We start from the raw sequence: 27,979 nt of genomic DNA, 5'->3' as shown, positions 1-27,979 counted from the left end.
CTCTCTCTCCCGTTAGCCATCGTGCTGTGTGGTCCCATAAAAGCTGCGGTCGGCAGCCAACTTTGTTGCCGGGGCCTCGCCTTTCCCGATAGTAACACCTGTAGCCGGTAATAATCGTTTGACCTGGCCACGCGGCGGATTATTACATTACGGGCTGCGCGATGGCACCTGCTTCGCCACAGGTAGACCCGCTCGCTCGCGCGCGCGCTCACAGCTAGATAGGAGGCCCCGATTGGAGGCGTCGCGACGTGAAAGGTACGCGGCGCAGTGAACGCCGGCAGCTAATTGTCATTATCGGGCGGATGAGTTACTACGAAAGCTATGAAATGACTTTCGCCGAACCGCGTTCTTCCGCGTGAACGCGACGCGCGTCACTCGAACTCTCTACGCTGTGACGTGAATTTATTTGACCCCGTGCACTCTCGGTGCGCCGTTCTAATCTACGAGACACCTTCGCGAAAGAGAGTGGTAATGGACGTCGTGAATTGAGCGACCGCTTTTCATTTTCGGTGATTTATTGGACGGGAAACAATTTCGTATATTAAAATCGGCGCCGACGCGGTGGCATGGAACCCTCGGATTGCGAAAGGTTATATGTCGAAGGTGCTCGAAAGTTTAATTGTTTCGCTTCAGGAGAAAACTTGGCTGAAGAATTTAGAAGAGTATACGAGTTTCGAATGACTATAATTATGCTCGGTGTGATCGTTGCAATTTTTATTATTTTATTGAAATTATTGCGATAGACTGGAGGTTATTTAATGAAATTATTACGATAGACTGGAGGTTATTTAATGAAATTATTACGATAGACTGGAGGTTATTTAATAATAAAATTATCACGATAGACTGGAGGTTATTTAATGAAATTATTAAAATTTTAGGATCGTTCTTGCGATTATTATAAAGCAACACGTCGTGACAATTTGACAGATTTCTCATCAATTCTGAAGAAATTCACGCTTCGTTCGATTCGTTACAGGCGACGCTATTAATTTAAACCTAATTTCATCGTTTATAAACCTTAATTAAACATCCGTCTTTCGATAAAATTCATCTTTTATCTCCGAGTTAATTCGACTGGAAATTTGGCTACAAGAAAGGAATGAAATTGTGCATGAATCAGGGTTTTAAGCGCTCGCTGCCGTATTATTAATAACCTATTATATCGCCGTTTAAAACGTTAATAAGAAAATGATACATAAATGATAACCGGTCGAGAATAAATCAGTGAATAGAACACGAAGGCAGACTTTTCTTATCGCGATCGCTTCGTGTCCTCCTTTCGTCGATCAACGGAGACAAGTTTCGATTATCGGCGCACTTGTCGATAAAACTGTACGTACAGTTCATGTTACATGTATATATACATATATAGCGACTCGGTATTGCTTCCCCGCCTACCGGAAGTGCCCAATAAATTCACAATCGACCGCAATCCGTCGGTCAAAGTAACAGACACGTAGCACAGCTGAATGTACTCTTCGTAGGTTGTTTGATCTGGGCGAAAGGGTGGTAATTTGTGGCGGTCGATCGCGGGATAGGGTCCGTTTTAAACGACCGTCGTATGTACTGTCTAATTACCTAATTTCGTCGTATCGAGAGGGAAGTACATATACCTCTCGCTTTGTAGCACTGTTCTGTATTTATCCGAACGAAATCTCGAACGGTCGATCGCGAAGGGCTCTTGGGCGTCTTGCCCTCGAGGTTTAAATCGACCGCGACGAGCTTACCAAAAGCTAAATTACACGGCTCGAATTCGGCACCAGCTGCGACATCTACGCACAGGTGTATTATAGAAACTTCCTTGCCGGTTCTACTGATCCACAATGTCGAATTTCGCTGAAATTGATGGCCAAAGGCTTTGGAAATTTCTTCGGAAATATTTATTCATTTTGCGTTGCGTTGAAATTGGGACTACAGGGGTGAGTGAAGATAATTAATATTTTCTACTGTATTAACATTGTTTAAATATCGATTGAAGTAATTGAATAAGTTAGTGAGATCTTGTAGATATTTAATCAATTTTTATTGTTTTTATATTATCGAGTTGTTCATTTTATAATGAATTTTTATAGTGCTTAGAATTCTTCTTAGAGAGAACGCGTGTTTATCATACTGTAATAATTGATTTATTGGTTTGCTAAGTTTGTAGAAAGGGTTTAGTTAAGTTATACGTGTTGAGAGTAAATATTTGAATCTTTGTCACTAATATAGTGGTCGCGATATTGGTTTTGTACAATTTATATTTGCTTTTATAAGGGTGTATATTTTTATTAATATTAATGTATATTATTATTAATATTACTGTATATTATTATTAATAATACTGTATATTATTACTAACATTACTACTGTATATTACTATTAATATTATTATATTATCATTGATATTAGCAGTTTATCATTACATAACATTACATCAAATAAATGCTTGAACTACCCTTGTGGATTTCCGTCAAAAAATGTGTTTGAAATTATGAATATTATTGAATAATAACTGCGTATAGTTCTGTTTTAATATTGATATATTTTTCTTAATATGAAATGAAGTTAATAAATAAACAAATGAATAAATCAAGTCTACAATCACACGAATTTCCCTTGAAATATTAACCTAACGAATATACCAGATCTAATTTCCACGAAAAACGTGCATCGAAGCAGCCCGATCGCCGCGCCCGAAAGGCTTAAATCGGCCGCGCTGCGTATAGTATCGAGAGGTGACTAAATTACACGGCCCCGAATTGGAACCCAGCTGCGGGTTGCGTATCCCGGGGTCCGCGCAGGTGGAACCAGCACCGTGTAATGTATTAATTTGGCCCGTGCCTCGGGTCAAACGGCGAAGTCCGCCTTGTGAACCGCGAACGGTATCACAGGTGTCGGCGGTCTCACAGCCCGCGCTTGAAAGAGAGAGAGAGAGAGAGAGAGAGAGGAAGGGTGGAAGGGCTTGGAGGAAGCGACAAGACGGATAATTTCGGGTCCGCCGATGGATGGAAATTTATGGTACGGCGATAAAAGTCCCGGCCGACTAATTCTGTTACTTTTACGAGCCGCTGGTTTATGGACAGGCGACCGCGGCGCGGAGTGATTCCGCGCTCGCCCGCTTCCGCTCCGTTTTTTACCCTCTCGCGCGACCGCGCCGTCCACCTTTCCTTACACCTTCGCCCGGGAAGGGCGGACTAATTGAATTAGACTGCGATCATCGCGGTGGCCACGAGTCAATTCCATTGGTTTCTGTGGTGTTTAACGGGCTCGAACAAATTTAGGGCTTTTCTTCCGTGAATTTTTGGAACTTTTATGGGGAGTTGTAAACGAATCGTTCGGGTACCATGGGTGATCCTCTTGGTAGGGTTTATTGCACCAGATTAGTAGCGGAGCAAAGGGCAAGGAGGTTTTGTGAATGACTTTATTGGGGAATTAGCTGATTGAGGTATTATTTGGGTAATTGAATAGCGAATACTTTTACTTTTACGACGAATTGTTTGCGTACTATGATCATTGTTCTTTGTGAAGAGACTTTTATAAAGGTTTAAGGATGTTTTTTGAAAAATTTTATTATGTATTAAAGATGGTAAAAGTGAACGGTAAATTACGACTTCTGGAATAAGATTTAACACTGATCATACCGTCATCGGTAAATCAATCATTTTGTCAATTATTATACTATAATAAATTAAAATTGTGATGATACTATCACTGGAGATTGTTAAATATATTTATTCACCATCCCAGATATTAATATAAAAGTCACGGGAGGTCTAAGTTAATTAAATCTTATTTCTTTTATAAGGCAATGCATAGTCAATTTTAGCGTCCAGTACGATGATTCTTAAAAATTTAAAGTCATCACAATTTAAAGACAGAAGAAGTCGTTCTTATAATTTACAACATTAAAGGATTCGTTTTAGACATTTTACCTACTGCTTAACTCAACGTAGTTTAATAACAAAATCGTTAACATTCCAAACACACACCTGTCTCGGCTCGCAATTTCAGAGCTTACAGCGTTCGGCTAATTTTTCGCGGCGCGGCTAATGATCGTGTTCCATTGAAAATGCGCCTGGCTAACCGACGGCCAACACTCGCGGAGACATTTTATCGTCCAATAAGGTTGTATGGTTGCACATTTTATGGCACGTGTAGGATTTATCGCGCGCGTTTCCTGGAAACTGGTATGCGGAATCTGCGGAAGCAAAACGTACTTATTGCTTCGACGCCGGCGAAACGATTACTGTATCAACCATAAAGCGCGATATTTCGTGTAATTTTAATACCGGGGAATGTCTCTTATCGGACGCGGCGTTGGACGTCGCTTTAATAGGGACGTGAAATATATTAATAATTACTGTGTCGTGAACAATTTAATAGGGACTTTAACGAACTTAAAGCAACGCGCGATTTTACTTTGTCGCGGGGCAGAAGTTAAAATAATTGAATTAATTATGGGTAAGAATTTAAGTAATTATTAATTTCTCAATTTTTCAACTTACTAACTTGTCAACTTTTCAAGCTAGTAACTTATCAATTTTGTATAATGTGTATAAGGAAATTGGGAAATATTTGATTTTTCCAACTTTGTTTTTCATAAATGAATCGTTCTAATTTTATGGAACTTTTTAGGTTGCACTAGCGGTCATTGCATTGATATAATAAACATTTTTTTAGAAGTGGGCAGAAGGTTTTTCGATCTTTAGAACGTACAATATAGTTTGGAATTTAGGATAACAAAGCACTAGACCATTTCATGGGAAATATCATCTGTCATAACTAACTAAATATTATTAAAAAAATATTAATAAATACATATACTTACTTACTATACATCAGATAAATATTAATAACTAAGTACAACATAAAATTAAATTATCATTACTATCGCGCCGCTATTCTAAATAAAACGTTCCTAAAACACCCCTAACGTCATCAATACCTGTAAACTCACCCCAAAAAGGTTTAAAAAACGGCTTAATAAAATGCTAATAAAAAGCACCAAACCACAGTAGAAAATATTACCAAAGGAAGCAATTTTTCTACGTGTGCTGGAACAAGAGCTCCGCAAATGGAGCCACGTGACCGAGAAGAAGCAAGTTCCAAAGACGAGCGCATCAAAGTGAGAAATGGGAACGGAACGCGTCGGTGCCGATCGCATCTGGGATTCTAACGACACTGTACACGGAATCGATCGCGTCCCGCGGATCCCGTGATAGTCGCAATTTCCCAAACACACATGCTTCCCGGATTTCTCGGTGGAGACGAACGACGCTCGTTCCTCGGGGAAAAAGCACGCGATTAGGACGAGAGACAGACAGCGAGGCCCGTAAAGCGAGAGACGGGCGGCTTTGTGACCTGTGCAAAAGGCCGCGATCGCTCTTCCGCGCGAACCGGCCCCATCGAAAACTTCGTCCCGCTGACGGTTTTTCGTTTTTCCTTCACGGTGTATTGGCTCTCCCGCATGAACGGCCACCGATCGAATGGTTTCTCGCGCGAAACCACCGTGTTCGGCTGCAACGGCCCCGCAGTCGAAGAAAAGAGCTGACCGGTCGCTTGGCCGATCTTTGTTCACCGCGGACAGGTAACTGGCAGCTGATCGCCACCGTTTCTGACGCTATGGGGGGCCATTTTCTTGCTGATCTTCTGCGCGCGCTCGCGGCGAGAAAATGAGAATGAATGGGACAGATTAGTGTGCGGGAGGGTTGTCTGTATGGCAAGGGGGGTGTCCATTTTTGCGACTGTGTTTGTTTTGTAAAGTATATAGTAAAATGCATGGTATTGTAAAATGTTGATAAGATTAAAATACCTAGAGTATTGTAAAATATTTAGAATATTAAAATACCTAGAGTATTGTAAAATATTGAAAATATTAAAATACGTAAGGAATTGTAAGATATTGAAAATATTGAAATACCTAGAATATTGTAAAATATTCAAAATATTAAAATACGTAGAGTAGTGGAAAATATTAAAAATATTAAAGTACGTAGAGTAGTGGAAAATATTGAAAATATTAAAATACGTAGAGTAGTCAGAAATATTAAAAATATAAAATATTTAAAACACCCTATAATAACTAGCGTGCATTGCTTTATAAAAGCGAAAGGACAAAATTAATATATATATCGTGAAATTCTAGAATTTTCTAGAAAAAATCTTCGAACTTTGCAGAACTATAGAATTAGTTCTAAAATAAAGCCACGACGATAATTAAATGGAAGACATTCAATGTTCTCCACTTAACTTAAAAATATTATATTAACCGCAAAAGAGTGCAAACAGCGTCGTGATATTTTCGTTGAAAATCCATTACGGAAATTGACTTTTCCCTCGAAATCGTAACGCTAACGATGATTAAAAGTTCGACGAAAATCGGTGAACGCCTCCGAGAACCTTCGGTAAAATCGCAACAAGTCCCCCCCCCCCCCCCCCCCCCCTCTGCGTTCTCTTCTCCTTTAATAAATTGAACGCGAAGACATGATTTCGCTTTTAGTTCGCTCCGCTTAGAAGCTGCACCGCGTGAAATAACCTTAACGAACCCCGCTGCCAAATAACTATCGATGAAAGTCGAAGAAAATGTTTTTCCAACGGAGAAAAAAAATAACAGAGGCCTCATAACACTCAAATAAAAAAAAGAAGAAGAAAAAGCCTAATCCTGTTACGTCTTAACCCTTTAACGACTTTGGTCGTAAAAATTAAGCTCAATGTTACATTTTCGTTTCTATCTTGATTTTATTAATTTTATCAATTTTATTAGTCGCGAAAGATATTTGATATTTAAAAAATTATGTAATAGTATTGAAACTTGGATACTAAATTATCGATTACTATGACAAATTATATTTACTTCGCGTAAGTTTAATTTTTACTTCACCTAAAAAAGGACGAACTTATGGGACCCCCTAATAGCATCGATCTCGAAACAAATACAATATAATGTTGCAAAATACAATGATCGAGATTCGAGGATTCGGCGAGTTCAAACAATGGAAAAGCTTTCGTGCAAGGATCCAACATTTGATCGCGACGTGTTCGCTTCCATAATTCATGAATCCCGCTCTGGACGGGAATTCGCGGTGGAAAAAAAAAAGTGTGAGCGACGAGAAAGTTTCGCGGAGGGTTGGAAAGCCGTGTCTACGAAATCAATGAGTCCGGGTAGTCGGCCGCGTCGTTTAATTCCTATATGATTTAGGCGAGGCTCGAGGCGGCGTGTCCCCCTTCGCGCGAAAATTTCCATTGAAAGATTCGCGCAGGACCCCCGGGGGGTGGTCGTGACGAGCACCGGCGAATGTGTCGGCCTCAGGGGCGGAGAAACTTAATTCACTGCCCTCCCTACCCCTCCCACCCCCTTCCCCCGCGATCGCTGTTCTCAGCTGTCGCACGAAACCGCCTCTCCCTCTCTCTCTCTCTCTCTCTCTCTCTCTCTCTCTCCTCCTTTCTTCTCCCTTTATTTTTCTCTATTTCTCCCTCTATTCCTCTCTTTTTCACCCTTTCTCTCCCTCTCTCCCTCTCCTTCTCTCTTCCTCTCACTCACCAGACTAACATCTTCGTCCCGCGATTTTCTCCCTCGCGACTCCAAACGAAAATTCTTTCAGCGGACAGGACGTCGCGACGCTGTTTTACGAAAGCTCAAACACTCGAGTCAGCCCCATTTCGCGGGTAATTTGCAGCTAGTCAGGTTTTTTCCAACAGCCGACTTTAGGAAAGTTTCAAATTCTCTGACGCTGAGGGGTGGTCCGGGGTTGTTAGTTTCATGTAAGTAATTTTATGCAGCAATTCCGAGCCTCTAGAGCTCTCATTGTTTCGATTATTGCTGTGACCGATTGATTAATATTAGTTTCGTTAATAGTATTATATGTTATAATATATTAATAATTGATCGATTTATTAATATCGATACTATTACTTATACTATTATATATTATTGACAGTTTTATATTATAACAGTGATTACAATGATTAACACTTATGATCTAAACGCGACACTTCTTGATCTAACGCAACACGTGAGTTTCTACCACGCTGTTTCGACCGCTTCGCTTCACACAACAGAGGACAATGCGCGCACCACGCCGTGGCGCGTCCCTGCTCAACCAACACTCGCCGAGACAAACGAAGATCCACGAATTCCAAGATATTAGTAGCATTATTTTCTCACTTCTATGCAGGACTTTATGCACGCTTATTATTATACATTTATTATACATTATATTATATAATTAATCGACATATTATTACTTATACTATTATATATTATTAAGTAACACCGTTAATATATAATATAACACTATAATATTATTATCACACTTTTATACAAAACCTTTTGCAGGCTTTTTCGCTAGATCCTTTTTATAATAATTATTGAACAAATTTTTCGATTCTTCGGGAATTAGGCTCGCAAGTATGTACAATGTTGCAAGTATGTTCATGCCGACCTGAGTATTTCCCAATCGAGATTCGACGCACCGGAAGAACTATAATTAGCGTTAAGTGATAAAAAGCGCGGAGCCACAGGGTCGATTAAGAGAAGCGATTCGAGCGGAGAGAGAGAGAGAGAGAGAGAGAGAGAGAGAGAGAACGAGAGATAGAGATAAAGATCAGGCGAACGTCGGTATTAAACCGTTGCCGGGACCAACTTACGACCAAACCGTGGCGATAAATCAAACCAAAGTACACACTTCCCTTTCACGCATCATGCAAATTAACGCGCGCGGACGCGGACTGATTTAAAGCCGCGGTGAAAGTGAGGACCACTTTCGCGCGTGTGCGGATTTATTCTGCCGCTCGGGACCGAACGGCCGCGAACCTTTATTTATGCGGCTCTATCGGCGGTGTATCGCGGAGTCCATAAACCCCGAAGCCGGGCTCCATGTAACATGCTCGCGCGCGAAAACGAAAATGGTTGGAACTGCTCCCCGTTTACTATCTCTCGCGATCGATATTAATTCTATTCAGCGCGTTTTACCCACGCTATATTATCGTTCCTTCTTTTTTTATTTCAGTTCTCGGACAAGCGCGGGCACGATCGCCTTGGGAAAGGAAACTTCGTTCTGTTACGGTGACGATTTCACGGTCGCCATCTTTGAAAGTACCGGGACAATGCTTTTGGCATGGTACAGGATATCGTTCAATAAATTGTAACAAATGTTTCAAGTTGTTAGGAAAAGATTTCCTACAATAGAGTACAATATAGTATAGTACAGTATATTATTGAAAGAATTATGAAAATATTTCAAGGTGTTAAGAATAACTAAAAAAAATTCTATAATAGAGTATACTGCAGTATAGTAGATACAGTATAATGAAGTGTATTATTGAAGGAATTATGGAAATATATCAAGTTGTTAAAATGATTAACAAAGGATTTTCTATAATAGAGTATAATACAGTATAATGTTTAAAGAATTACGAAAATATATCAAGTTATGAAATTGGTTGAGAAAACATGTTCTATAGCTAAGTATAATACAGTATCATAAATACAGCTTAATACAGTATAATAAATACACTATATTATAATATATTGTCCAAAGAATTAGAGAAGAAATATTTCAAATTGCTAAAACGATTAAAGAAAACGTTCCACTTAGAATGTTTGCGAAACGCCCGTATAGTTATCATTGTTAATGTATCCCCCGCTGAATAACCCGTTTGTATTGTTGTTAGAAAACGACGGGAGCTCGTCGATTTAATCTTTTTCTCGGAACTGCGAGAAACAGGAGCGAGCCCGCGGTTTCTCATATGCATTTTTAAAATGCGAACTGCAAATCGTGCATTCCATTTTTTTCTCGGAACAGCGACCCTCCGTTACGATATGAAATTAACCTTTAACTTGCATACGTAAGAAGGCGCTCCTAATGGGATAATACGCTTGAGAATACGTTTCTCGAAAAGCGTAATATTTAATACGATGATTACACTGCCCACCCTCTCGGTTAGGGGTTGGACGGGCTTAGGGGTTGATACCGCGCGGCTGAAAATCGAGGGGTAGGGGCTACACGAGCGATATTTTAAAATTGCTGTTTCACTGGCAGAATCTGTAAAATAATCTGTACAATCTGTAAATATTCACTGAGAAAATTATAAACAATGAATTGTACTTCTGTGAGAGAAGATCTACGGTTTCGATGTTAATTGATAAGCCTCGGATGTTTCCTTTCAGAGACCACGGCAAAGCTTGCCGATAATTAACTACCGTCCATGTATGCGTATAAAATTGTTAGCTAAGGTCGAAGTTGCTAGTCCAGGCCCAGTCGTTACGGCCTAAGAATCCAGCGACCGTGCAACGCAGTCGCCTCACGTTCCCGAATCGCAACATTCGCCGCTCGGTAACGAACGAACGACTCTTAAGTTGCGATTGCAGTTTAATTGGCGATCGTGTTTTTTTTTCTCTTGCAAAAACTATTTACGGTCGTATTGAGAGTCACTGAACCGGGTCTCCCCGTGTGCGAGAGACGAGACGCGCGGCGCACGTTCCGAATTCGTTGCGAACGTGTAGGAGCGAGCGGCGCGTATTCCTCCGGAAAGGCGCGTGTAACGCGATATCTCGCGTGCGTTTTCGAGCGCGCGTGCACGCACATGGCGCGCGGGCAGCGCACAATGCAAATTATAATGCAGCCCGTATAAGTGCACGTCCGGCATTGTCACGTCGCCGGCCCAAACGGTCGTATATACACATGCGCGCGTTCACCGCCGCGGCGGCATCGGGCCCGGCCCGGCCGTAAATTTTACGACGACTTTCGACTTCTACCCGTCGTGTGACGTCGACGCGCGGATCGACTCTCGCGGATGAATTCCTGCGACGCCCCCCTTCCGCGCGCACGCACACGCGGTTACGTCAGAACCGCCGGGCCGGCAACTCTTTAACCAGGTAAGAGCTTGCGCGCCTAAAAATTGTTCCGTAAAAACGACGAACAGCTTCGAAGAGAAATTCGACTTGTGCCGTGAACCGGACGGAAGACAAGTGGAATAGATTATGATTAAATTAGAAATAGTAAATTTAGAAATATAAGTTACAATGTATAGACTGTAATATGTAAATTATGAAGAGAAAATTACAAAATTTAAATATAGTAACTTAGTTATAAATTATTTTAAGGATAAGCTTGGTTGGTAATTGCAGCAGATTTTAGTAAAGAACGAAGACCATCCCTTTGTCGCAATATTACTATGACTTTAATCCCCTCGTAATTATAAATTATTAACAAGGAGTTAAAAATGAATGCGCCAACAGATTTAGTAATCAAAGTTAAACAAATTTTTATTTTATAGAATTTTTCTCTGTCAGAAGTTACTGTTAATTAATAATAGAATATATCGAGATAAATATAAAAATATAATTTAACATCGATAACTGTATTTTCACAATTTAATCAACATTAATATAACGACAGAACAACAATCGCGCTTCGCTTGTCTATTGCTATGCAGCATTTTCATTGTCCAAAGCGCAAGCCTAATTTTCAACAGAGGTGAACATGGTAATATTTAATATTTGCATTTTTGTGACGGATGGTGTCGTCTAGTATTCAGGATAAATTTTAACAAGCACATTTAACCAGGATAATTATACTACGCCTATGATAATCTCTGAAAATTGCTACGCGTACTATTTATCTATTAAAATTACTACGCGTATAACGTATCTATGAAAATCGCTGCACATACAATGTATATCTATGAAAATGACAATTTATCTATTAAAATTGCCACGCATATATAATGTATCTATGAAAATTACAGCTCGTGCAATGTATCTATGAAAATTTCTACCGTGTAAAACGTATCTATGAAAATTTGTACAAGCGCATTTATCTCTGGAAATGTCTACACAGGCGATTTATCTCCGGCGATTTCCACGCGCGCGTTTATCTTCGGAAATTTCTCCGTGCATATTTATACCTGAAAATCTCTATCCGCTTATTATCCCGGGAAAAATATGCGCATACGTTTCGAAACGTTGCCGTACACGTGTCGCATAGCCAAACGGACGACAGCCGCAATCAATTCGATTTTCTTCGGGAAGATACGGAATCGCGGTCGTCGCGCATCGGTGACGTATCGCGACGCGCGTTGTTTATTCCCCCCCGGGGACTTTCGATGGTATTGCTCCGGGGACAAACAGGTTTTATAGCTTGGACTCTGTACAGCAGATTTTATGAAATCGCCCGTTCCGCGATCGAAAGCTTAGCGCCGGTAAAAGGATTCGTAAAACATTTTTTATTCGATCACGCGGTGAAATTTCGGGAAATAAAAACTCTTTTCGAATTTTAACTAGATCGGCGCGATAGAAGCGCCTAAATTCGGAGGACTGTCTTCGAAGTATATCCAAAAGGTTTATGGAAGGTGTTAATCAACCCTGAATCACGATCTGCTTTAAAAGGCGCGATTCCAAGTTTTCTGTAAAAGGCGAAAGAAATGGCGGAAATTATGGTTACTCCACTTTCGCGATGTTGATCCGCTATGAAAAATTTTTGGGTACGGAAGGTTTTTCTAATGAGGGGCAAAGGATCGAACGCTCCCGGAATATATTACTGAAAAACTCAATTACGGTCGAACAATAAGAAAGCAGGATCCACGTCGCCCCCCCTTCGAGTCCCTTTTTGCAAGGGACGATAGTCGAATGAAATTATTACTCGAAGGCCGCGCGTTTCTTCGTCCATTACCGTTGGCCAGCTAACTTCGGGATTCTATTCGTTCGGAATTGCAAATCCCCCACCCCGGCGATCTTTATGTATTATGGATCCGGTGGCCGCTCGATGGACCGGATTGATTCGTGAATGAAATTTAATTAATTGACTGCTCGACGGCAAAAATCGGGCGCGCGTGCCGCCGATTAATGCAAGTCGACAGGCGATGCTTCGATATTCAGTCTTCGCGTTCGATGCATTCGTTCGATGCATTTATTTGATGCGCTCGAGGTTTGTAATAAAAATTGCAGGACTTCGGGGTATTTAATGGTGCTGTGAACATTTATAAAAATCATTTTATACGCCGCCGATGAGTGCAATTAATTCGACGGTGAAACTTCGATATCCAACCTTGGCGATTGATGCGTTCTATTAAAAAATATACTTGATTCTCAATGTTTATAATAATGATTATAAAACTTTATGATATTTAAAAGTACTGTGGATATTTATAAAAATCATTTTATACGCGTAAATGAAGTTGTAAAATTCGTTTTGTGATTACTAGGTTAGAAATGATAGCTAAGCGTAGTTGTGTGACAAAACATAAAATAAAAAGATTATAAATAAACTGTAGAACTTGAAATAAATATTCTGCCTTATTAAACATTTTATAAATATCTGGAGAAGTGAACACATATTTATTATATTATTTATTTCATTTATCTCTGATACAAGTGCTTTCATTTTGGAAACGAAGGAAATTAAATGGCAACAGAAAAATTAAAATTTAAGACCGCGAATTTTATATAATTATGTATAAACTATCAACTTGAAGTACAGAATAAAATGAACGAAAAATAAATAGAAGGTACATTATTTTTAAACAATTGAAACTGTTAAGAGATAGACTTTCCTCTCGGATACGAGAGAGGCGATTCTCTTTCGCACAAAGATCCACGTTTATCGAAATGATCCGCATCCTTATCGAAGTCACGTGCAAGAAGGATCGATAGCCGATGATTTCGGTGAAAAAAATAAAATAGACCGAGCCCAGGGACGGGGGGGTTCTTTATCGTGGAACGCAGCCGGAGAGCGTTTATCAATTTACAATTCCCAGTTCGGGGAGCGAACGGTTGGAATACCAATCGGTCGCGCACGCGAAAAACGCGGCTTGAATCCACCATTCGTGCTTGTCCAAGTCAGTTGTTCGGATTCACGATAAAAGGAGAGTCAACCTTTCGATCGGGCTGCGGGGCCGGGTGAAATGCCTGTTGCAAAAAGGAGCGCGGGGACGTTGCCATTTTTAGGGACATTATTTGCGACTCGGCGCGCCCATCTCCCTGTCGAACGTCGCTTGGAAAATCCGTCCTCTCGAGCGACGACATGGAATCTCAGGCATCCCGGAACGGTTAGGTACCTTTACAATAGTCAGTCGAAGCGACGAATAATGATCGTTGACGATAAATCGCTTTGGAAAACGAATTTTCTGATTGGTTAAAGTCGAAAGTAAAATTCAGAGAATAATTAAACTAGAATTTTAGTTTAATTGAATCGAATGGAAAATGTTCCTATAAAGAATGTCTTATAAAATATATATATATATAAATGTCTTACAAATATATTTGTTAAATTAAAGATAATTAAAGTTAAAACAACGTCCTTTGAATTTAAATCGAATTTAAGGGAAACGCGCTCTTTAAAGTGAAGAATCGTGTCGCTGACACACGCGTCGCAAAGGCGATCAATAATGCTCGATAAAAACGGCAATAAATCTTTTACGGAATGCAAAAATGAACAGTTTACCTAGCGTTAAACGCGATTAATTCGAGATACAATCAGCGGAACGCGCGCCGTCTGTGCCAGCGAGACCAGTTTGATCCACGTCTCGAGATACCGTCGCAGTTGAATGGTTGTTAAATGCAAATACGGGGTTTAAGCTGGGTACAGCGAAGTTCCGTCTCGTTGGGAACAATAATAGAACAATATCGAAGATTTCTCGCGGCGCGGCAGAGCGGAATCTGCTCCGCACGCCCGTGTTTCCCGTCCGCCTCCATTACCACGAGGTCGCTAACTCAATTTGTATGCGGCTGCGCGAGCCCGCCAAATGCACGGCCTCTTAAGGTTCGCGCAGTTTCTAGCCGACGACGTTCCAGCCGTTCCGCGAGGCACGCAAGGAAAAAATCCGATCTTGCCTTTTTCTCCCTCCCCCTCCCCCTTCTGGTTGTAAAACCACTAACGAAACTGGCGAGCGGATAAATCGAACGAGAAGCAACGGCTCCCAGGCCGTTCACGAGCTCGCCGCTCGCGAGACAATACTTTGCTGGGTGCAGCGATTCCGATCGTGCTCTCTTTTATCCAACTACTTTTGTTAGTGTGCGTACAGTGTGCGATAAATGAATTTAACGTTAACGCTTTGTTAGTGCAATTATTTGCCGATGCAGACTGATTATTAAGACTTCGTCGACTAATGTCTCTTTACTTAATGTTTTAAATATTATTTATATATAAATATTTATATTTATGTATCGAAAATATTGTTAAAGGTATCTATTGTATCGATTTCTAGGTTCCGTATTTTTATTTAGCTCAGGAATTATATTATCGAATTTGTCAGTTGATAAATTGCTTAAACGTGACAAAAGTCACGGGTCTTCGTGACAAAAGCAACTCTGAGTTTGGATATCGCTTGTTATTCTTCTTATTATTATTAATATTATATTATTACTATTATTATATGAAATTTATTACTATCCTCATTTCATAAGTTCCAACAATCTTCAACCATAAAAACCGCAAAACTTAAAAAATCGCATCTCCTCTTCACTAATTGTCCATTTCTGTCCCCAACTCTCGCAACACTGTCACCATTGCCCTAATTAAACCTGAAGAACTCAATATCTATATATAGATATAGATATATCTATATATCTATCATATATATCAAGAACTCAATATGTATATACAGATATAGATATTGAGTTCTTCAGGTTTAATTAGGGTAATGGTGACAGTGTTTCGAAAGTTGGTGACAGAAATGGACAATTAGGGAAGAGGAGATGCGATTTTTTAAGTTTTGCGGTTTTTATGGTTGAAGATACGGTTGAATATCTATTTTATAGATATAGATCTATAAGTAAATATTTTATCTCATTCCACAATGAATTTCTTTAATTGTCTCTCGTTCCCCGAAAACAGTTACTATAATCGAATACCTAGAATTAAAAAACGAAAAACGCGTTCCACGGTACGCCACGAGTTTCTCGCGATACCGTGCGTACTCCGCCGCGATATCTTCATTCCGTGAGCAATACCAAGTCCGGTTGCCGGCCTAATTAGATCGAAAGTCGGTATCCGGTCCGGCAACAGGGCATATCGGCGATCTGCTCGCGTCCGATTTCGAGCAAACATCGTTGCACGGGAGGAACAGCTTAATCATATCCCGATGCCGGGCGCCCTCCTCTCCCCCCTCGCGGTCCGGCTTACGCATTGTGGTCCCGGGAGCCAATTGTGCGCCCTTAATCCGCCCACGCGGCGACGCTTCACCTCTCGAGTCCGCCGGCAAGGCCCATTGATCGAATACACCGCCGCCTCGCCGCCAGGCCGGCACTCGGAATAATATATTCGCCGGTAACACGACCGGCGATGATCCTGCCCGGATCGAACCAGCAACAGCTCGCAACCTATTTGCAGCGTGCCTGCGAGAGCCTCGCGGAATCCTCGAGAATCGATGCGGTGATTGGGCCGCGGCGATTGGAAAATCATCCTGGAACTCGACGATTCTCAGGTGATCCGGAATTCGCACGGCTTAGTACAAAGAGTGGACTAGGATGAATGTTAAATTTCGGTAGAACGGTTATTTTTAACCATTTGCGCTGTTCATAAGATTATTGTTGTTATTTTTATTTTATATATAAGGAGTGAATATTTATTTCGGAATTAAAATAATCTCGAGTACAAGAATGGGTTAATATCTGCTTCGTATGCAATTCTTTGATTTTTTTGTAAAACAAATTGCGCAATCTAGAGTTTATTTACAGTGGTTATTTAAATAGTCCGCTTGGAAATGATTGATTTCCCGCAGAGATCCATGATCTATAAGATTCCTGATCTACCAACAATCCCGACGACTGTCCTGCGAGTTCCATGGACTTGCATAAAAATTACATTACCCGCTATAAAAGTTTAATTAATTTTTATATCCCCGAGTCCGCTTGGAAACGATTGATTCCCCGCAGAGATCCACGATCCAGCACCACAAGATCCCCGATCCACCAGCAACGGATCCCTCGAGAAGCGGATCTCCCTCGAGTCGCGTGCGATTCCCACGCGCGAATCGCTGGGCGCGCGCGAGCTTAAGCATCGGATGAAATAGAGACCTCCTCGTCTCGCGCCGGTCGTATGATCCGCGAAAACGTTCTCAGAATGTGACGGCAATTAAGGTGGTGGGGGCCCTTAAGCCTTCTACCGAGGAAAGAAGAAGAAGAAGAAGGACGCGGGGACTCTCTCTCTCTCTCTCCTTGGCCCGGAGAGACCGATCGGGAGGGCGAAGTAAAACCGGTAGGGGGTCCACGGTGTCCGGAGCCGGTTCTTTGCCTCGCGGTTTCCTTCGAGCGTAGTACTCGCTCCTATAAGGGATAATTGAAGAGCTCGGTGCTGCTGCTGCTGCTGTTGCTGCCGCGGCAAGCGGCTCGCGACTCGCCTCGCTGTTGCAAATCTTTCGGCGAGAAGGGAGGGAAGGGTAAAGCGGACTCGTGCTCGCGCGCGCGACCAAGAAATCCTGTTCGAGCACCGGCCGTTTCTTACCAACCCTTCGGTCACCGGTGTGTTGCTTTCCCTTTTTTTTCTTCTTCTTCTTCTCCTCCGCCGAGCGAGATCTCGCTCCGTCACCGGATTCCCGTCCGAATCCGATACCCTTCTTTCTCGTTATTTCTTCGCCGGCCCCGCGGACACAACTTCAATTACCGCATTATACGGTAATCGGTTCTTGCCCGGGCGCCTCTCTCGCTTTTCGTTCGCCGATTTACGAAGTCTGCCGACGACATTCTGCTATTCGAAGCAAATTGTCGCGTGAATCGCGACGAAAGGGAAATTAAACAGATCAACCCCTTGCGCGTTTATTGATCGGTAATATTTTTCTCAACCCCTCGCATTATGACTCTCTGTACGTTGCGTTTATTACCATTCATTTGTCCTTAATATTTTCTTTAATATGACTAGACAATTTTTGTTCCTTGCATCGCCTTTATTTACTTCCGTTTCTAGACTTCGACAATAGAAAAATTCAATTTGACTTATATGTATATAACAACTAATAATTGAATAAAATAGAATAGACTAGAATCTAATAAACAGTTGACAAGACTCGCATAAAACAGCAGACATACAAGTGAACTGAAATATATAAATACCTAAAACAGGCTAATAATACAGAATAGAGTAAATAAAATAAAACAGAATAAATTAAAGTAAAATAAGATCAAATAAGTTAAAATAAAATATCAATAGACTCATTACAATAAATATAGTTAGATTAGGATAAAATAGTGTATTTTTAAGGTTATGTGCGCCATAAGATGTTACCGATATCACAGCCATTTCTCACCCCTAATCGCGAGGTTACTTTTGCCACGGGTCTTTTTACCATTTCCGGTCGCCGCTTGCCCCATAATACCACATACCCCATAGTGTCACATACTCCACAGTGCCACATACCTCATAATACCACATACCCCATACCTCCACTTCCCCCACGTATTTCCAAAGTCCGAACGACAGCGAAGCGGTCGGCGTTTAATAACACCGTAAAATGGAATCATTAAAGATGCCCCCGGTCGTTCGAGAGAGCCGCAGATCGGATCACCGTCGGGGAAACTTTTGCGATCGGGGCCCGATAAACGCGGGGTTTCGTGCGGAAACGTGAAACCAGTTCGAGACGCGATCCGCGCCGCGACGCCCGCGCGGAGTGGACGCGACGCGGACCGTGCAAAGAATCGGTCCCCGCCGAATGAACCCTGACTAACGATCCTGCAAGAACAATCCGACCGCGGGACGATATCGCGTTCGAGACGAGATGCCTCGGCAGTAACCGCCTCGGTTACGATCGTAAAACGCGCTTCGGTCTCGTTACGCGCGGAGGCAAATCGGAAAATCGCTTCCGGTTGCTCGTAAATCGCCGGCTATCTGCCTCGCGGCGAAGCAGCCGAGAGGTCCACGGATCCGTGCTGACGTGCAACAATCCGGTGACGTGTAACAACGGCGATCGAGTTAATCGTCGCCGATTGTTTTATGTAGAGTTTGCAAATGGACTGAATATTGCGTGACCGATGATTGAAGGATGAATTTATTGTAATTATTATGTTATAATAACATAATGTAATATAGAGTAGTATAGTATACTATAGCATAGTATAGAATAGTATAATATAGCACAGTATAGCATAGCATTATGCGGTATAGCATAGTATAGCATAGCATAATGTGGTATAGCATAGTATAGCATAGAATAGTATAATATAGTATAGTATAGTATAGCATAGTATAGTATAGCATAGTATAGTATAGTATAGCATAGTATAGTATAGCATAGTATAGTATAGTATAGCATAGTATAGTATAGAATAGTATAATATATCATAGTAAAGTATAGCACAGCATACTATAGTATAGTATAAAATAGCAGAGCATAGTATAGAAAAGAATAATATAGCATAGCACAGTTTAGAATAGTATAATATAGCATAGCACAATATAGGATGGTATAATATAGTATAGCATAGTATAATATAGCGTATAGAATAGTCTATAATATCGTCTATGTAACTGAACTCAAGATTTTCAATATAACTAAAATCGAGATCGTCAATGTAACTAACATCGAGACCGTCAATTGTCGGCTGATAAATGTATCCGCAGGCTGTCGATAAAAAATTCGGGAACCGAGTTAACCGGCGAGAAAGCTGCCGATTTTCACCTAGGCTTATCTTGATCGTCTCGTCGCCCGGAGATCTACGGATCTACGAGAGATAGCTTTCTCGCGGAGCAGCTATAAACGCTTAGAATCCCATTAAGCATTCACGGAGCCGCTTGCGCCATTTTGTCCCGCGAGCAGAGATATTGTTGTCACGTCTCGTCAAATAAACGAGTATGTTACTTGAATTTTCTATCGGTCTTGGACACAGTGATTATTGTCGCACTTTGACACGTTCTCTTGGAGAAATAACAAGATTGAATTGATTTCTGTGCGCGCGTGAATAGAGAAATTTAATAGATGAAAAGATGAGGTTTAATAATTGTAAAATGAAACATAGAAAATCTAACGATGATAAATTAAACTGACGGAGATAGGTACTTTCTAATTTCTATATAAATACATTTTTACAAGAAAAATGATATAGAATCCAGTCATGAGAAATTAAAATGGTTTATTGTTCTTTATTCTTACCGATCACTCAGTCGCCATTTTGCATTCTTATAAAAATTAAAAAAATCATTTCAAGCACTTGAAAAAATATATATTAAATCTAAGCCTAATTTCTATCGCTTCATGAACATTTCCAAGAAAAATTCCCCAAAACGAATGCATATTATGCTCGCTTGAACAACGCGATTAGGTTTAAAAACGTGGAAGAAAAACCGCTACATGAAAATCGTGGTAAACCGGAGAAAATTGTAGAGTATTAGGGGCAGAAGGACTTGGAAGAGAGATATATCCCCTAGGGTGGGCTAGGGGACGATGGAAGGGTGCAAGATTAAAAAGAAGGGGCGTCGGGCTGGAGGATAGAGAGCCTCGAAATACGAGGGAGAGACGGGGAGAGAAGAGAGAGATAGAACGAAAGGGGTTGAAAATTGGAGATAGATGTATCAATAGAGAGAGAGAGAAAGAGAGAGATGGAGACAGAGAGTCAAAGAGACAGAGACAGAGAGACACAGAGAGTCAAAGAGACAAGGAAACAGAGACAGAGAGACAGGGACAAAGAGATACAGAGACAGAGGACAAAAAGAGAGAGAAGAACAGAGAAAACCAGAAGACAAGACAGAGACAACAAAAAGGGAGGTAGGGACATGGAAGAAAAGAGAGAGAGAGAAAGGTAGTAAGAAAAAGGGACAAATAAAAAAATAATAGAAAAGAACAGAAAGAAGGGAGATAAGCAAAGACAGCCAAAAAGGGACAGAGACGGAATAAATGAAAGAAAGTGATGAAAGAGTACTGATAAATCGAGACAGAAGGAGAAAGACGGAAAGAGGGAGAAAGTGATGGAATAAACGAAAGAAAGAGATAAAACAATACTAATGAAGAGAGAGAGAGGCAGAAAGAGGAGAACAGACAGAAAGAGGAGAAAAGACAGAAAGTGGGAAAAAGAGACAGAATAAACGAAAGAAAGCGATAAGAGAACACCAATGAAGAGAGAAAGAGACAAAAGAACACACCAATGAAGAGAGAAAGAGACAGAGAAAGGGACAAAAACTGGGAGAAAGAGACGGAGAGCGAGAAGCAGAACGGCCGAGGGTGGACGGGGCAGAAAAAGGGGAAGAGGGGTTCGACGCGGAGAGGACCGAGATGAATCGACGTGGAAGAGGGAGAGGGCGAGGTACCGACCGACGAGGGCCAAGCAGAAAACGAAGAATCCGAAGGAAGGACGTAGGAATCGTCTTGGGGGCCGTACCACCGCACGGGTATAGCATGGACCTCGACATTCCCGATCATTATTCCGCCGGCTTGCCGCGCGAGCGGCGCGCGGACGAAGGGAGGGAGGGAGGGAGGGCCGTGCCTGACCTTGGCGGGTAGGCATGACTGACCTTGTTGGGGTCCCACATATCCGTGGAACACTGTGTCCCATTCATCATGCAAATGAGCCGGTAATGAATATCAAACGACGTTCTTACGGACGGATATTTTCCGTGGACGGATGCATGCCGGGAATACTCGGAATATCTCGCGGGACCCTCTCCCTCCCTTCTTCGGGGGGATTTCGACGAACGAGCGAAGAGAGAAATGGTCACTGGCCTCGTCCGGCCGGCCGGGCTTCCGCGCGACACGGAATCATTCCAGATACGGAAATTGCAAGCTTCTTGCCGGAGGGGATTCGGCGACGATTCGACAACCCTTTCTGGGTTGGCTAGACGCGGTTCGGTTCGCGAAGTGGACCTTGTCTGATAGAGATTTTGCTACAAGCTCTCGTTTTAATTCGACAAGATTTATCGTTGTTTAGGGCAGATTTATTTGCTTTAGAGTGGTGTTTAAAAAGCATAATTTTTGGATGATTTTTGTGTTTTCAGCGCGAGGTCGTTGACCTCTTGAAAGGAACGATGCGCCATTATAGTGGCTATCGTCGATGTCGCTTTCTTCAAGTCACTATAGTGGCTTTTACGGGTGCCATTTTATATTACGACGCGCCACGTTCAATTGTATTATTAATTATTAAAGTAAATTGTCACCGATTATTGGTCACTCAATATTCGAAACAAATTTCCGAATATAATATATAATATTATAGTATTATAAACTTAAAAATTAAATTAACCATACCTTTACCCAATAAAACATACTACCCAGCCCATCAACATAATCTCCCCAAATCATAAATGGCCGCCCGCAATCCGATGCATCGTCGCCAAACATTCCGCTAAATCCAAACTCAGGGCTCGCGTTCTATCCGGAAAAGACGGCAGCGCGTCGAAAGGCTCCGCGACATCGCACAACGGCGAATCCACTTTTCGCATATCTTATTTCGAAGACGTGCGACGGGCAGAGTCGTGTTCGATTCTCGAGTCTCCGGGAATGGTCGCGCGCGGACAGGTAAGAATGGAATAGAGAGAAAATGGCTCACCTTGTGCGCCAAGGCGGCCTCCTCCTGCTTGGTCCTGGCCAGGCTGTCGCGGATGTAGTCCCTGGCCCCGGCCGTCGGGTAGCCGTAATTTTCGGAGAACACTTCCGCCGGCGGTTTGTAATCCCGATATCCGGTCGGTGATGGGGTTGTGGTCAGAGTCGGTTCCGCGGTGCCCGGCGTTAGCCCGGAGAACATCGCGTCGCCCGACGAGCCGTTTTCCTCGACCTCGAACACGTCGTCGCTCATGTTGTCCTCGCTGGTCATGATCTGTGTAACGACAGAGAATAGAGTGGATCAGGTACGAACGCGTGGATAATTGAAATGGGATGTTCGAACGAACAATGGTCGATTAGGAGCTACCTTCTTAATGTGCTTCGTGCCCGAGATTGATCTAACATTAAAACGAGGACGTTCGTCTCAACGTTTCAATCTTTATTATTTTATTTCGGTGCGAAGATTTCTATTATTTGACAATTTGACGACTTATTATATATAAAGAAATTAGCAACAGTTTCACTACTCGACAATTTTTCAAATCTAAAATCAAAACTCCATGCTAATAAAAATGATTTCGGAACAGAATAATTTCAGTGTTGCCTCGAAGTCGCCATTTAAGTGGAAAGGGGTTAACAGTCGCCCGATCGCCGATCCTTCGCGACGTGATCGGCAATTTGCCGTGAACGAGGAGGAAGATCGCGGGGGAATCGATTCCCGGATCGGGGTACGTACGGCCCGGTTAATATTTTATTATAATCTCAAGGACGGGCGAGGAGAGAGAGGAGAGAAGGGGGGGAGAGAGAGAGAGAGAGAGAGGTGGGGCCCGGGGAGACAGAGCGTCGGCCGCGGTGAAGAAATGCTCGAGGTATATACGCCCGGCCGCGATAATTCTCGGCAAAACGAGGGCCCGGCTGTCGCATTATCAAAGCTACCGAGAAAACCAGTTCGCAGAAGCACGGCCGGGTCTCGTCCGGCCGCGAACGCTGGTATATAACTGTCCTTCGATCGGCCGACATCTCCATCGGTACGGCGCGCGACGGCGCGTCCTTGCAGCAGTTAATGCCAATTAGTGAGGCGTTCCGGCTCCGACGCGCCACTAATTTTCCCGACCGCGAAAAACCGTGGACAATCGTCGACGGTAATAACCGACTGGCCCCGTGGCTCGCCTCTTCGCGGGAAATGGGACAAGCGCCTGACCCGTAGACGGCCGCGAATGGGACGGGGCCCCATGGAAATCGGTCGATCGAAATCGGCAGATCTCGTCGCGATAGTTGGTTGACGATTTTAAGCGACGACTATTTTAATCGAGGATTTTTATTTAGATTATTTAGATTTCGCACGGTTCTGTTATACCAGTTTTAATATAATTTATGTAATAATTTTCTACGACAACCTCCTATATTGTTCTACCAATTTTCGATTAAGCAACCGGTCATTCGATCATATGAACTTTCGTGTTAAATAGAAAAAGAGTGAAAGGACGCAAATCATTCAGATTTCGTACGGTTTTGTTATATTAATTACAATACAATTTATGTAATAATTTTCCATGAGAATTTCTCTATTATTCTAACAATTTTAGATGCAGCCATTGGTCATTTAATCGTGGTAGGTTAGGTGTTTAAAAAGTGTACAGTGTCTAATTCGCACACTTTTCGAACAGATCGCAACAGATAACTAGGTAAATGAACACCGACAATATTACTAATAATGATAAATGAACGAAGCTGAAAACAGACCGAAATGTAGCAACTTCGAATTTTGTTTGAGCCGAGTGTCGTCGGTCATTGTTAACGTCAGTAATGTCTCCGTTGGAACCAGTTGAAGATGCTCGTGATCGATGGTGGAAGGCAGAGGTGCAAAGTAGAAAACGCGTTTTTAGAATAATGCCTGTCATGTGACGAGATATTAAAATCAGAGTAAATTGAACCACCTGAAATGCGTTCATATCTTTTTACAGATTCAAAGACTGTTATTATATTAATAATATGCTAGTCTGCTCGTGTATTTTTAAATGAAGGATCGATGGCATTTTGTTTTGATTTTAGTACACATTTATATCTTATAGTATCTGTATAAATTATTGAATCTCAATAAATCTTAATTCATTGCAAAGCTCGAAGTTTCTAACTTTGTTATACATTGTTCATTTTTTTTTTCCTAGATTTTCTATAGCGAATTTAGAGATTAAAGCTCTTCTTTTATGAGAATCTCTTGGATGCATAATTCTTCTTAATAATTTTATTCAATTTTGAAATGGAAACCAGAGAATTCCATTCTCTTGAATAAAGCATAAACAGTATAAAAAGCTATTTTAATAGCTCCTTTATAAATCAAATTTATTTTAAATTGTAAATCTCTTGCCAGAGTATCAAATGCCAGAGCATTACGTCCCGTCGATAAAATCGTTCACAGGAACGCGCAACTTGTTTCAATACGTTTGCAAGTTAGAGCGATATTCGCCCCAATAGTTCGCGACAAAGCGGCCATTCAAGTCGCAAGAAATGGCTCGCGGTTGCCAGAAAAGTCGGGCATTCACGGGATTAAAAGTTGATTATCATATTCCGTCGAGCCCTGTTCCACGGTTCCCCTCGGCCGATTTTCTATTTGCACCTGAATGGATGCAAATTTTACCGTTCTTCCAGAGAGAGAGAGAAGACGACGAAGACGAAGACTAAGGAGACGAAGAAGTAAAATTTGAAATCGAAGGACAAGACAAAGATGAAGAAGGCGAAGAAGACGAGGAAGTAAAATTCGAAGGCGAAAGAGAAGACGAAGAAGACGAAGAAGTAAAATTCGAGGAAGTAAAATTCGAAGAAGTAAAATTCGAAGACGAAAGAGAGGACGAAGAAGTAAAATTCGAAGGCGAAAGAGAAGACGAAGAAGTAAAATTCGAAGGCGAAAGAGAAGACGAAGAAGTAAAATTCGGAGAAGTAAAATTCGAAGAAGTAAAATTCGAAGAAGTAAAATTCGAAGAAGTAAAATTCGAAGGCGAAAGAGTTGATGAAGTAAAATTCGAAGGCGAAAGAGTTGATGAAGTAAAATTCGAAGGCGAAAGAGTTGATGAAGTAAAATTCGAAGTCGAAGAAGTAAAATTTGAAAACGAAGCAGACCAAAAAGAAGACGAATAATAAGAAGAGAAGACGAGAAGGACGAGGGGCGGCAAGAAAGAGGCGTAGGTGGGAAACAGACGTCGTTTTGAAACATTCATAAGTGACTTGGAAAGCATCCCCGGCGCGAAAGAGAGATTACATCGGATTTCTTCGGCACCACTCCGCGCGGCAACAATACTATCATAAATCATGCATGACTCTCGTCCTCGTCTCCGCAAACATATCGACCTCGCGGCTGCGTTTCGGCCGATATTCTTTGGCACCGAACAACGCCCGCGCCGATACCAGCCGACATCAGCGATTTTGGAATTTTCATAAAAATTTACGAAACACATTCTACAACAAAATAATATTGCTTACACATTTCACATTGGAAATATATAACTAAAATAATAGAATCATTGTTCCATTAAAATTGAAAAAGCATCCAAAACATTCTGCAATTGCTAAAACCGCATAAATTTTTAGAGAATATTATCGAGCACGGAAGATTTTACTTTCTCAACAATGAACGTTAATTTTAATATCTTTTCCGTCGACGAATTAATTAAGTCCATTTGTCGAAATGAAAGGGACCGAATCGCAGGAAACGTCAATACCGTTCCTCGGCGTCCGGGCGATTTAAAAATGGCGGCCGGCTCGAATCCTGCCGGTTCGGCGAGCCACCCGCCGCTGGATTAAATAAAAGTAGAGGGACAAGTAATTAACCACCCCATTAATTAGAAGGGGAAAACAATTTAAAAGTTCCACCGGCCGACCGGATTCATAACCGCCATTAAGCGTTATACGATCCCCGGGCAGGACGGTTATGAATAGAATTATAACCTGCAATTTAGCGGGGCCGGGCCGCCCCGGCAAATAGAGAAAAAGCTCGTCCAGGGAGCGACGATCCGATTAGCGATCGGGAAATGCCATTGTCTCGACGGAAACCGACCCGAACTCTTCTCGAGATCTAAAAGAAATCGACCGGAGTCTTTCATTGACAATCTGAAGGTATCCTGTAACCTTAAAGTGTTATTCTTGCTCGAGTCGACCCAGAAAATTCGATTTCCGCGCCGCCGCGAAAATGAAATCCTCGATGAAGCGCTCTTTTCAGCGCTTTCGCGGTAGTTGATAGTCGACCGTCCGCCTCGATATTTCCGGCACGATTCCCAGCACCGTGGTTTCCCATGAAAAACGAGCCGACCCTTCGAGATACGATCTCTTGTTTTAATTTATTCGAGCTAGATTTCTTCCGAGTTCCCGCTGAATATCCGATGCTGGTTTCATGGATAAATTTAATTCTAGTTGGAATTGGTCGCTCGATTTTTATATATATTTATTATACATTTATTAATGTAAAATATTATGTTACTGACGTATATATTATGTTATACATTTGTTAATGATTTTCAGAAATTTGATGCAACGAAATGTGTGGAAGAGATCAATGGCATTTATATGATTTTTGACAGCGTTCCTCGAGGTAATTATTAAGGCATTTTACTTCTAAATTAGTATGCCAGCTGATACTAAAAAGAGTATTAAATGTGACTGAATTTATTTAGATTTTTTATCATTTTTATCATAGCGTATGTATATTAAATATTACTCTATTCTATGTCTTGGTATGCCAAATGATTTTAGCACATGTGAAGTAATAAAATTGTAATTATCAATTGTATTAATAAAACATAAATAAAACGTAACAGCAAATCTTATCAGCATGAAATTAATTTTTAAAATTCAGCAAACACTTGTCACGGTAGAACAATTATAAAATTACATAACCCGACATAACCTGACATGTTTTGGATGCAGCGAAACACTGTTCCTCTTCAAATATTATAGATCCATAAATAATCTCATCGATCACAACCGTCACGGAATTTTACCATCATCGTCGATCATTTCTCTGTAATTCCGTCTGTACCATTGAATCACGGTGCACCTCGCGATCGTATTTCGGCTCCGGTTACGAGCAGCCCCTGCAATTTAATCGAACGCGAAATCGAAATTACGAGCCACGGTTTAATCGAACGACTTTGTAATTATTAATGAAACAGTTTCATTCCGCACGGCTCTGTTCACAGGTCCGTTTCGCTGGACGCGTTTAGAATGATTATTATGATTATTATTATTATCATCATTATTATCATTATTGTTGTGATTATTATTATTATCATTATTAGGTTGGAAACTATGAAACGGACGCTTTTGTCTAGTCTTTATTCAGCTGCGACGCCCGTTTCATAGTTTCCAACCTAATAATAATGAGAATATTAGGTTGGAAACTATGAAACGGGCGTTTTAGTCTAGTCTTTATTCAGCTGCGACGCCCGTTTCATAGTTTCCAACCTGATATTATCATTATTATTATCATTATCATTATCATCATCATCATCATTATCATTATTATTATTATTATCATTATTATTAT

The 27,979-nt window shown here is 41.4% G+C and overlaps 1 protein-coding gene across 1 annotated transcript in view; it reads right to left on the bottom strand.

Annotated features, from left to right (window-relative positions):
- Positions 1 to 27,979, bottom strand: part of LOC144474587 (ras-related protein Rab-37) — a 133,433-nt gene that overhangs the window by 99,501 nt on the left and 5,953 nt on the right. Inside the window, exon 2 of the mRNA XM_078189630.1 lies at positions 22,451 to 22,717. Within this exon, the coding sequence (XP_078045756.1) occupies positions 22,451 to 22,714 (264 nt within the window). The 5' untranslated portion in view covers positions 22,715 to 22,717. The remainder of the gene's footprint in view (positions 1 to 22,450; positions 22,718 to 27,979) is intronic.

Source organism: Augochlora pura, chromosome 8 (genome assembly GCF_028453695.1).
Source record: "Augochlora pura isolate Apur16 chromosome 8, APUR_v2.2.1, whole genome shotgun sequence".
NCBI classification, from domain to species: Eukaryota; Metazoa; Arthropoda; class Insecta; order Hymenoptera; family Halictidae; genus Augochlora; species Augochlora pura.
Note: the sequence above shows the minus strand (reverse complement) of the source record. Positions and strands in the feature narration are given on the sequence as shown.